We start from the raw sequence: 13,248 nt of genomic DNA, 5'->3' as shown, positions 1-13,248 counted from the left end.
TTGAATGGCTGTTTTCTTATTTTGAAATACACGGTGCAAAGCTCTATTTTATTGTGTCTAGGATTCTACCTTGGGCATAGGTTCATCCAACAGCGACTGATGAAGAGCAAACTTTTTTTAAATGAAGTGTTATCCATACCATGCTATTTTAACCAAATACTTTATGGCTCAAGTCACTACTATTGTTAAAAACCAGACCTCCATTGTCCATGACAGAAGATAATATAAGAAAGGGAATGTAGATGTATGTATGACTGGGTCATTTTGCTGTACAGCAGATATTGGCACAACATTCTAAATCCACGATACTTTAAAAAATTCAACACAAAAAAAATAAAATAAAATCTCTTCCAAGAAAATAAAAATTACTATAAGCAGGCTAACAGGACTTCTGCATTTCCTAGTCATATTCTACAAGACGCTAATATCCAAGGGTTCCTCTAGGATTTTTCATCATCAAAGATATTTGACAATGATGCCCTATGTCCTTCTCTTTTATCTAATTTCTTTTACAAGTTGGTTTTAAGAAGTTTGTTTATTGGGGGAAAAAACTTCATCTTGTGTAACACAATACTTCTCATGCTCCTTGAGAAGCAGAGGTTTAAAAGAGAGAATGTTGTAGCAGAAATCTGTTTCTCATCCTGTAACAGGTAGTCAACTGCTTTAGAAATGTTTCAGACAAGTCAAAAGGACCACCTCTCCTGAATCAAGTTTTCACAAAAGTGCCCTTGTATTGTCGAGGAGTCTTGGCTGCTGGCAAGAAAAGCCAGGAGAGGGGATTAAAAGAACAGAATGAAACGCAGAGATGTGTGATATTAGACTCAGAATGACTGTGGCTCATAGTTCATGCTTAGGAGTTTGGTGAGGTTTCACACAGGCACAATAAGAAAAGAGCAGAGGCTGGAAATTATTTGGGTTGGGGTTCAGGTCCTAGACCCACTGCCTACATCCTGGAGGCCTCAGGCAGCTTACCTATTAACCCTTTGAGCTTTGTTTTCCTCTTCTGAAAAATGGTAAAAAGTGCACCTACCTCATAGGGTGGCCATATAAATAAAGTAAATGGGACAACAAGTGAGATGTGATCAGCACAGCAGAAACCCAAATAATGTAATGTTCCTTTTCCTTCTTGAATTATACACTCATCTTCAGGCAGGTTTCCTGGACCACAATGGCTTTCAAAGGTCCCAGATTTCTCCTGTCACAGAGCATCCTTAAATTTCCATCTCAATGCATCTGCCTCTACTGTTCTGGGATATTTGACTTAGCAAAAATGGAATATTATTGAATCTTTTTTTTTTTTTTGGCTTTTTTTTTTTTTTTTTAAAGGTCGCACCTGCAGCACATGGAGGTTCCCTGGCTAGGGGTCAGATCAGAGCTACAGCTGCTGGCCTATGCCACAACCACAGCCACATCAGATCCGAGCCATGTCTGTAACCCACACCACAGCTCATGGCAATGCCAGATCCTCAACCCACTGAGAGAGGCCAGGGATCGAACCCGCAACCTCACGGTTCCTAATCGGATTCGTTTCCACTGCGCCACGATGGGAACTCCTGAATCGTATTGAATCTTAATACACTTAATTGAATCTTAGTGGATCTGACAGCCGTTCATTAATAAGTTGGCGATGTTTCCTGCAGTAACACTGAGCTGGTGCCTGTACTGGGTCTTCAGCAGCTCGGAGAACCACCCCTTCCTTGAGGACATCCTTGCCCAAGTCAGAAGAGAGTGGCAACGTCTGAGACTTCTTTCTCACTTGACATTTGCGAATCTTGCTGAGAGATGCCAGAGGCAGCCCTCTTGAAGCGTTTATACATGTTAAGCAAATCCCCAAAGAGTTCCCTACTGCAATAAGTTTAAGAAATGTTTAAATAGGTCTATTGTAGCTCTTCTCATAGCCTTGAATGGGTACCAGGAAGCAGCTGCTAGTAGGCACAGGTTTCCCCAGGGCCATTTTTTATAAGAAAACTTCATTCTTCGGAACATGATTAGGACTGAGGTAGAGACCTTAAGAGTGATTTCATTGTGCCATTGGTCTCCGCATTGAAGAATAACTGGCTTCAGAACATAAGGACTCTACTTCATTTCGAAGTTAATTTAAGACTAATGAAAGGTTTGTAACTTTCACTATTGACATTAAGTCAATCTAATATGTCATTTGGGGAATTTAAGAACCTATGCTGTGACCATGGAGAAGAAAGCAGATACTGTTGCTGACCAAAGCTGGGGCTCTGGTCAGCAAAATTGTGTATATAAAAAGTATTGTCAAAATAAATGTGAGGAACTCAGGACCAACAAGACCCTAAAAGCATCATAAAATAATATCTAAAAGAGCAGCCCAGGAATTACCACTGTGGTTTAGCAGTAATGAATCATGAGGTTTAGGGTTCCATCTCTGGCCCCGCTCAGTGGGTCAAGGATCCGGTGTTGCTGTGAGTGATGGTGTAGGTCGCAGATCCGGCTTGTATTCCTGGATCCCTCGTTACTGTGTCTGTGGCATAGGCTGGCAGCTTCAGCTCTGATCCAACCCCTAGCCTGGGAACTTCCATATGCCATGGGTGCAGTCCTAAAAAGAAAAAAAAGGCAGGCAGGGCAGGCAGGCAGGCCGAGAAGAAGATTGAAGATCCATGTCAAAACGAAGTGGCAGGAATGGAATATTCTTCCACTTCAGTTAGTATCTCTAAAATAAGTTAATCCCTAGTGACTAAGACATTTAGATGATGAAATGAAGAGAAAGTATAGTGTTATCACAGCAATTCTTTTTTTTTTTTTTTTTCGCCTTTCTAGGGCCGCTCCCATGGCATATGGAGGCTCCCAGGCTAGGGGTCTAATCGGTGCCATAGCCACCAGCCTATGCCAGAGCCACAGCAATGCCAGATTCTTAACCCAGTGAGCGAGGCTAGGGATCGAACCCGCAACCTCATGGTTCCTAGTCGGATTCGTTAACCACTGAGCCATGACGGGAACTCCTCACATGCAATTCTTATCATAGACTGTATTACAAGTGTTTTTCCTAAGATCCAAATCTTTCTCAAGGAGACCTTGTACTACGAAAATGACTTGCTTTTTTCTCTGGTGGACAGCTCCTGGCTTCTCTGAACAGCTATTAGGAACCAGGAACCAGGTCCACACGATCCTGATTTAAATGATCCATGAAGGTGCACTCCTCTCCCCACAGAGAGGTAAATTCCTTTAGGACTGCATCTTGCATATTTTTTTTTAAATTGAAGAATAGTTGGTTTACAATGTTCTAGGGGTACAGTAAAGTGATTCAATTATACACATCCTATTCCACTATAGGTTATTACAAGATATTGAATATTGTTCCCTGTGCTATACAGTAGGTCCTTGCTGTTTATTTTATATATAATACTGTATCTTTTAATCCCAAATTCCTAATTTATCCCTCCTCCCTGTTCCCTTTGGTAAGCGTAAGTTTGTTTTCTATGTCTGTGAGTCTATTTCTGTTTTGTAAATAAGCTCATCTGAATCATTCTTTCAGATTCCACATGTAAATGAAATCATATGGTATTCATCTTTGTCTCCTTACTTCACTTAATAGGATAATCTCTAGGCCCATCCATGTTGCTGCAGATGGCTTTATTTCATTCATTTTTATGCCCGAGCATACCTTATAAATCCTTAACTCAGTACCTGGCACATGGAGAAGTCATAAGAGTTTACAGTTGCGCATTACTATGGAACACTTGCTGGTTTTATATTTCCTAAGCAAAGCAGTGGAGAAACAAATTAAAAAGATGTTACTCTTTAGAAAACAAATACATAAACCCCCTACCACCACCACCAACTTGGCCTCAAACAGACATTTTAAAAATTTTCTCTTGTAGTTGATTTACAATGTTCTGTCAATTTCTGCTCTATAGCAAAGTGACCCTGTTATACATATATATACACATTCTTTTTCTCACGTTATCCTACATCATGTTCCATCACTCGTGATTAGATACAGTTCCTGGTGGGTGCTACACAGCAAATGCTTATCCACTCCAAATGCTATAGTTTGCATCTACTAAGCCCAGACTCCAGTCCATCCCCTTCCCTTCACCTCCCCCTCAGCAAAATAAGTCTGTTCTCCATGTCTATGAGTCTGTTTCTTTTCTAGAGATATATTCCTTTGTGCCATATATTAGAGTCCAGATATAAATAGAAGGGCATTTTTTTTTAAGTGTGGCAAAAACATATACCCAATTAGATAATACAGGGCATGATGTGGACAGCTTCCCATAACTAAATTAAGCTTCATCTGTTTCATGCTGAGACTCCAACATCCTTGTCCTCATCTTAGATACCATCTGGCTACTTGAAATTTTAGATTTGCCCCTGTGATTCATGATGTGCCTTCCTACCAGGTTGCAGATTTCACATTCCTCCTTCCTTCCTTCCTCTCCCCCTCCCTTTTCTTAGTTTTATTTTGCTTGCCCCCTATATGAATCCACATTAAATAAGCAAACACTTCTCTTGGCAAATAAGCCAAGACTTCTCCTTGCCTTCTCATGTTGTCTGCCAAAGTTTTTGGGTAGCCTTACTATATACTGATTGTTCAGTTTTAAAACTGAGAATGACAGAGACCCACTTTAATTGGTTATGCAAAATTACAATGTCCATGGTTTAATAATGGGCAAAGATATTCCATGTGGGAGACAAAGTTTATCAGGCTTTAATTCTGTGCCCTACTCCTGCCCCAGTTCCGCCTGTACCTGAGGTTTTTATTTCATTCCCCACTGGCCACTCCATCAAGACAACTTTGGCTTAAATATTGATACAAATGCCTTCTCCCTCAGATTCCTAAATACCACAGACCTGACGGAAAAAGACAAAGGCCAATGACGACATGTGGATGCTCCCCCTCCACTAGCTGTTCTCTCTGGTCCTGTGGCTCTGAGCCTTCATACATGCCACACACTGTCTACCCTAAGTCCCTTCCTTCCTTTTTACTTGGCAAACCCCTATTCGTTAATTTAACCATAGATAAAGTTTCACCTCTTTTGTGTCTTTTGTGGAGCCTTTTTTTTTTTTTTGGCCCCACCCATGGCATGTAGAATTTCCTGGGCCAGGAATTGAACCTGTGCCACAGCAGTGACCTGAGCTGCTTCAGTGACAACACTGGATTCTAAACCCACTGCACCACAAGGGAACTCCTGGGCAGCCTTTCTTGCTCCCTTTTCACCCCGTCTTAGAGTTGACTACTCCCTTCTTCATGCCCACACTATACTCTGGATTAACTACCATTACTGCATCTTTAAAACAGGATTATATTTATTTACTTATAGGTCTATCCCTCCACCTAGAACAAAGCTGAAAGATGGGGGCATGTTGTACTCATTTTATACCCCAGTGTCTAGTATTATTCCATTGTCTTCCACTGATCCATTAATTCATTCATTCAACCTACAAATATTTATTGTTGATGTAAGGTATCAGGCACTCCTCAAGGAAAGTGGGGTACACAGAACAGATGATATCCTGGGTGCATGGAACCCACATCTAGGTGGGGGAGACAGCAGATCCTAAACACTAACCTATAAACAAGATGCTTCTAGACTGAGACAAGAGTAGGGGTGATGGAATGTACTTTGGATTGGGTAGTGGTGAGCAGTTGACATCTGAGCTGAGACCTCAGTGAAAAAAAGAAAACAGCCACATAAAGATGTAAGAGGACAGCACTCTAGACAGAATGAATAGCATACTTGCTGAATGAAAACTTTTGGAGGGTTAAAGAAGCAGAAAAACACTGACTTATAAAGGAAAGTTTCTATTTCCAAAATAGGTCATGAGAACCCAGGACTCCAGTCTTCAATGACATTCTAACTCCCCAAGCTGGCACCCATTTGCCTGCTCCCTGCCTTGGATCCTAGCTCTGTGACTCTCACCTTGCCTCCCCCACGAAGGGCGCTCTCTTATGAGCTTCCACTTCTGGCCAGCACAGCTCTCAGTGTGCTTTCAAGCTGGTGTTCTCAATCTGGGCTCCAAGGATGGACTTTTAGAGTTGCATGCCAAGTTTTTATAGATGCTAATTTTTCAGGTCAAGGATCTACACCTTGCTCAAAGTAACTTTGGCCTCCATGAAAGACAGAATTGATGTTTCTCGAGCAAGAGTGAGAAATGGTCTCATGTTGCAAGGAAGACCTCTTTATCCTATATACAAGGGGTGGTACAGAAGACACAAAACAGCAACCCCAGAGCATCTAGAGAAGCAGCATGACACATGGCATTGGAGTACAGGGCAACTGAAAACAAAACAGGCTGAATGGGAAGATTGAGCCTACTAAGCAGCCTCACTGAGAATGACATGTGAGATGCTGGACTAGATGCTGAGGATTCAAGGAGCGAGGTCTATGTCAGAGATGGAAATAAAGCCAATGCATAAGGACCAGGGGACTACAGGGCAGGAGCGAGTATGTAAACCAACTTGGAAGATGAGAAGAGTCTGAGAAGTCTTTAGAAGAAATGATGCCTAAAGAAGTTTTTCAGCACATTTGGTAGACAGAGGCAAGTTGTAAGAGAGGAGTAAATTTTAGATGGGGGAAATGGATTAAAATCGGGATGACATTAAACTGGGAAATAAACCTTTGCTCCAGGAAGAGAGCAAGGCTGGATCAGGAAATAGAGGGAGGCTGTGGTACAGCTCCCTGGTCGCTAATACCCTTGACTTCCAACCAAACAGGAGTCAACATACAGTTCCCTTCAGGGGGATGGAAATGTAAAAGATCAGAACAAGAATGGGCAAACTTGACAAAAACAGAAGGAAATATAGACCATTTCTGATATGGCCTGAAAGTGCATACAGAGGAGAGGTTGTGTGCATTCTTTCCTCCCCTTTTTTCAGAAGCTGGAGAAAAATAAAGTCCAGATGTTTATAATCACCTGACAAAGGATAAAGACTCTAACATATATTCCATACGTAGAGCCACAGGAATGCTCTGGGTAAGTTACAGTGAAATGATCATCCTAGTTGCTGAAATCCCACATTTGTTGGAATTTGAGAAGAGTCAGATTCCCCTCAAGGCCTTCCAGAAGAAATGAGACCCCTGGGGTCTACTCAGATTGTATCTCTACTATGAAATTCATACAATAAATTCAACTTAGAAACACAAAGTTTCCCCGAAATGAATTCTTTGCTTGTTGTGTCACCTATATCAGAGGTCACCAGCCACGTACCAGTCTCATGTCTGGGGAATCCTCATTTTGGCCAAACGGGAGAGTTATAATGAAATGGGGAGGGCAGAGAAGGCAGCTGACATTCTAACAGAAGTAATTTTAAGTACAGCAAAACTTGATTTATAGTTTTTTGATACAAGCGTATTTTCTCATCTTCCATGCGGTCCTTCCTCTAGGTTTTCCCCTCAGGACTCAAGAACTCACCCCGAGGTATGACCTTCTGAGGACTAGGAATGGGGAAGAGGTCACAGATTTGGTGGAGTTTAGGGAAAGATTACAAAGAAAAAAAAATGCCTTGGAGGATACCAAGAGGCCTCCAAATTTGCCTATCAATTAGACATACTTACCTGTCTGTGAAATACCTCTGGAAAGTTTTGCTAGTTCTGAAAGTGAGCCATGACCCTGAAACCAAGGCAGCTTTCCCCACAGGCTCAGACATGACCGACCCTGACCAGAAACATAGTTTTGTTGGTGTTGTTGTTGTTGTTTTTTCCCACAGAAATGATATACTGTCTCTCAACAATGAATTATCTCCAAAATTAGGCCATTGTGAATGTGTGTGCAATTATGGTCTCTCCTCACATAGAAAAGACAACAGTGTTTGGCTCTACTATTATTCATTGTGGACATACAAGATTCGAGTCATGCATTCACACTTACAATGGGGCTACTGAAAGCAGCCTGTCTGGAATGAGGCACTTCACCAGCTCCTTCTCCACTTCCTAGAGCGAAACAGCTCCCGCTGAGATGATTCGAGGATTTACTTCCCAAAGGCCCATTGTGAACCGTCCTGCAGCTGGGGGTCCTTGGCTTTGCCATATTGCCAAGGGAGCCACTGAGAGTGTCGGCGAAATCTTCATCTTCAGAGACAGCTTCCTGATAGGACTCTAACCTTTTGGCTGAGGGATAAAAATCACACCAGATCATTATCTGAGAGGCAACACTTGCAAGTTGAGTAGGTCAGGCATTTCCATAAACAGCTGTTTCATATGTACCATCTCCTCCTTTTTAAACCTGGCATCCAATATGCCGCATTAATGAACTTACATCATGAAGAACAATAGAACCAATCAGAGAGGTCCCTACTTGGCCCATGATCAAACCTACCAACCTATCTGCATCTGTCCCCAGACTCTCTGCTCTCCCTCCTACTACCATGGATAACATTTCAAGTGACCAATCCTCCCCTTATGATCTGCTTCCCTGCTCTGGGCTTCAAAAGGACTTCACTCTTAAAACTCTTCCCTCTCTCACCTACACCAGTCTCTCTGCCACTAGTCTCATGACTTTCTGCCCCCTTCTCTTCACCGACATTGCTCTTGTCAAGGCTGCCAAAGAGCTAGCTCCATGTTACCTAACCCAGTGCCTGTATCTGTTCCCATCACATTGGAATTCTTACAGGATCTTATATTTTCTCTTCTTTCAAATGTCTTTTGGTATCTCTGATACCACATATACCTGTTTTTCTTCCTGCTTCAATGCTGCTGCTTCTTAGTTTTTCCTGGTGTCTCCTGTTCTCCTCAGATACCAGATGGTTGCAGGAGCTCCTTCCCTTCATTACCTACATACTCTTCGTTGGTGACATCATCTGGTCCCATCTTTGAAAGACCATCTCTGTGCGCACGACCATCAAGCCTATACCTTCAGCTCTGACCTCTAATTAAATCTAGACTCATCTACCCAGCTCTCAACTTGACATTTCCAGTTGGATGTCCAGGAGGCTCTTCCAACAGGTATCTGCATGGCTCACTCCTTTACCTCCTTCAAGCCTCCTGTCCTGTCCCTTTGTCAGTGAAGACGTCCCAGATCTAACCACAGTTTATTATATATCCTACCCCAGCACTTACCACTGTCTGTACATCATATATCTTATTTTTTCATTTCCTATATTTTGGAAATTGAAGTATAGTTGATTGATAATGTTTCAGGTGTACAGCAGTGATTCAGTTTTCTATACATATATATGTATATTCTTTTTCAATATAGATTATTACAAATAGTGAATATAGTTCTCTGTGCTACACAGTAGGTCCTTGTTGTTTTACTTTATATATAGTAGTGTATACTTCTTAATTCCAAATTCCCAATCTATCCCTATTTCTCCTCTTTCCCCTTTGGTAACCACAAGTCTGTTCTCTATGTAAGTCTATTTATGTTTTGTAAATAAGTTCATTTGTATCATTTTTATAGATTACATATACAAGTGATATCATATGATATTTATCTTTATCTGTCTGACTTAGCGTCATAATTTCTAGGTCCAACCATGTTGCTGCAAATGGCATTATTTCATTCCTTTCCATGGCTGATCATTTCCTATACTGACCAAAAGAGCCAGCTCACTGATAAATTTAAATATATTTTTTGCTACCTCATATGTCTTATTTTTAATTATCCATTAGAATATAAACTCTAAAAGGACAGAAATTTTGTCTTTTTAAAATACGATATTCCTAGAACTAAGAGCAGTGGTTGATACTCAATAAATACTTGCTGAATAAAAAATGGACATCTTCAATTGGCTATGGTAAATGTATGATGCTTTCTCTCTTCCCCTAGCCATCCCCCACCCCCACATTACTTGTTCTTTGGTCTCTCATCTTTGTAAATGACACCTAAATATCTACCTAGCTATTTATACCAAAAATCTAGGATTCTCCTTGATTTCTCCTTTCTTCCCTACCCCCCCATACTCAAAGCATCACCAACAGCTGTATATTATTCATCCAAAATACATACCAAATATCTAAATAATAATAATATCTCCATCTACATTACCTTAATTCAAGCCACCATCATCATCAGCCTCCTAACTGGCCTTTACCCTCCGTAATCCTTTCCTGAAACAGCAGCTAGAATGATCTTCTAAAAGAGAAAGCACATCAGACCAGCGTACCCCCTTCCCCCAAAAAAACAAACAAAAAAAACTTTCCAGTGGCCTCACGGTTCACTTGGAGTAAAATCTGAATCACTCAAAATGATCTGGCTCCTACTGACCTAACTTTGTTGCTCCCACTTCTGTACTAAAGCCAACCTCACTGGCCTTTCTTTCTTTGCTTTGAAAACTGACAAGCTCATTTCGGTCTGAGGACCTGCATACTACCCGTTCTCTCTGACTAGAAGGCTTTTTTACCCCCGAATTCAAAGATCTTGTCCTTCAGATCTAGACTTTGATATCTCCCTTAGAGAAGTCTTGCCCAACTGTCCAATTCAAAGTAGCTTGCTGATTATTCTACATCCTATCACCTCACCTCATTTTTTTTTTTTTTTTTTTTTTTTGGCTGTGCCCCGGGCATGTGAAAGCTACCGGGGAACTCCCATATCAACCTCATTTTAATCCTCTGCAAAACACTTTTCACTATTTAATATTTTTTGTTACAAATTTGGAGTTCCCTACTGGGTTAAGGATCCAGCATTGTCACTGCTGTGACACGGGTTTGATCCCTGGCCCAGAAACTTCCACATGCCATGGGAAGGCCAAAAAAAATAAATACATAAAAATTAATTTATAGGTGATGACGTCCTCCGGAAGTAGTTCTGTAACAGCAGGGGCTTTGCCTGTCGGGTTTATCTTTATATCCAGTATCTGGAATACAGAGTAGACAATCAAAAAACATGCTTATTTGGATTGCTAGCTGTCTGTATTCAGGCCAAGTCTAGCTACCCTGAATAAAGTATGGCTTTTGGCAAGTTAATTCATAAAATAAAGAGTATTTACATATCTTATTTAACAGTTTTTAATCTATATTTTTTTCTATATCTATTTATTTTTTCCAGGAGAGGCTAAGAGGTAACACGGTGATTTTGGATGCTAGAACTAACTCTTCCAAAGACTAAGAGGCTTTCAACAATTCACTTGCTCCTTCTGGGCCCCTCTTTTCTTACTGTCAGAAAGAACAATTTGGACTCAAAGGCTTCGAGGTCCTTTCCAATTCTGCAGGTTTCATTATATCTCTCCCTAAAAAAATAGAGAATGTTTCCCTGTGTGACCTTTCAGCTTCAAAAACCCATCTACTTATTGTGTCCCAAACATTCTGAAGCGCTGGTCTTCTCAGCTGGCCTTTGTTTATGATATCCATTCTCTTCCTTTCTACTCACATCAATCCTGAAAGCTTTTAAAGGCTTAGTTCAAATGCTACTTCCTCACTGAAGACCTCTGTCACTGCACCGGCTCTCAATCCCTACCACTTACTGGTACCACATTATAACTTCTATGACCTACGGAATGTTGCTATGTGCCAGACGTTTGCCCCATTTAATCACTAGAACAAACCTCTGAGGCAGGTATTAGCAATACCTCAACTTTAGAAATAAATTGAAACGAAGTTTCCCCATCTCACAAAAGTGATACAGGTCAGTCTTCTATTCAGTTCCATCAAACTCCACAGCCTGTGCTGAGTCTTCATGCTACAATTGTTTCTAAATATAGCCCCCAAAGTTAACATGTATTATTATTCTTCATTATTTCACATAGTCAATATCTTCTGCTTTACTATTTCAGTCAATATCTTCTGCTTGTATTATTCTTTATTATTTCACATAATCAATATCTTCTGCTTGATTCTTTATTATTTTACACAGTCAATATCTTCTGTTTGTTTTATAGTTTTAAAACATTACACGAAGAGTGAAGAAATTTATGAATAGACATAGAACTAAAATATCCCTAGCATCAAGGGAAAGCTGTGGGGTAGGGTGTTAACATTTATTGAGCATCTCCTTTTCATCCAGCACCTTGCTAGCTAGGTCCTTTACTTTTTAAAAATTTATTATGATTATTTTTTCCTTCCTTTCTCACATTTCCTCTAGCTTACTTTGATAATCCCTGCCACCTGGCCAGGGCCTTTGCCTCTGATTGTGCAGACTGTGCTAAGGCCTTCATAGAAATAATTACATATAACTGTATCTATATCTATATATTTTGTTTTTATCTTTAAAATAATGCTATGTGGTAGAAACTATCACTGCTCCACTTTGCAGCTGAGGAGAGTAAGACAGTGAACAGTTTGGTGGGGGTGGAGTTGGGATTTGAATTTGGGCTTTCATGGCTCCCAAAACAGTACAAGTATCCATTATGTTTTATCTCCTTAGCAGTTACTTGGGTATAAGAGGTTAGCTCAGTGATTCTCAACAAGCGGTGCATTTGTCCCCCTTCAAACATTTGGCAACATCTGTGTACAACTTGGTTGTTACAACTGGGAGAGGGGTGAAACTGGCATGTAGTGAGCAAAGGACAAAGATACTTCTAAACATCTTAAATAGCCCCCCAAGAGAAAAAGCCATCCAGCCCAAAATGTCAACAGTGCTAAACTGAGCAATCCTTGAGTAGCTAAAGAAATTTAAAGATGATGCGATATCATTTTAAAAATAAATAATCAGAATACTCTTCAGCATATATAAACACGAAGAGTATACTTTAGGAATTTCTCATAGGCATCACTAAGGAAGCCAGTCATCATGCGACTGTGTAATTAGTATAATGCCAGACAGCTGAGCTATTACTGTGGGACAATCTTGCTCAATAGGTAGAACTGCAAGAGTGAAATCAAAAAGACATGGGGTAACTCAATCTTTAATCATTTTGTGGAATGCTTTAAGAAGTAAACAAGCAAAGTTACAATGTGATTCCGAAAACAAAACTATTAGAGCCATACTTTTGGACTCTGAAAACCATTTAAAAATTGGGTATTGGAAGCAAAGGCTTGTTATTTACTAAAAATCAAAATTGATCCAAATGCTCATGAAAACTTTTAGGATGTCTCTTAAAGGAGATCCTGATTAGTTCCACAAATGCCTCCAAGTGGCAAAAAAATTCTTGCCTTCAAACTCATAAGAAAATATACAAAGTCTGTAATCTTTTCCTTGTCTCAAGGTAGGTACTTTATTTCGCTTTTTTATTTAATCCTAATCTCTCTTCCAATTCTCCTCTTCAAACACCCAGTAACCTGTTCATGGCCTGTTATTTATAGTTACAGTTTGAGGCTATCATGAATAATGCTGACATGAACATTTGTATACAAAGGTATTGTTAGTCACATTTATTTTATATCTGGGAGAAGTAAGCATGAG

At 40.3% G+C, this 13,248-nt stretch overlaps 1 protein-coding gene across 6 annotated transcripts in view; it reads right to left on the bottom strand.

Moving 5' to 3' along the window:
- The window catches only part of ATP10D (ATPase phospholipid transporting 10D (putative)), a 124,031-nt gene that overhangs the window by 46,804 nt on the left and 63,979 nt on the right, over nucleotides 1-13,248 (bottom strand). For all 6 annotated transcript variants that reach the window (XM_021100567.1, XM_021100569.1, XM_021100568.1 and 3 more), the window contains one exon: nucleotides 7,840-8,078. In XM_021100567.1, coding sequence (XP_020956226.1) covers nucleotides 7,840-8,078 — 239 coding nt within the window. The remainder of the gene's footprint in view (nucleotides 1-7,839; nucleotides 8,079-13,248) is intronic.

Source organism: Sus scrofa, chromosome 8 (assembly GCF_000003025.6).
Source record: "Sus scrofa isolate TJ Tabasco breed Duroc chromosome 8, Sscrofa11.1, whole genome shotgun sequence".
Classification (NCBI taxonomy): domain Eukaryota; kingdom Metazoa; phylum Chordata; class Mammalia; order Artiodactyla; family Suidae; genus Sus; species Sus scrofa.
Note: the sequence above shows the minus strand (reverse complement) of the source record. Positions and strands in the feature narration are given on the sequence as shown.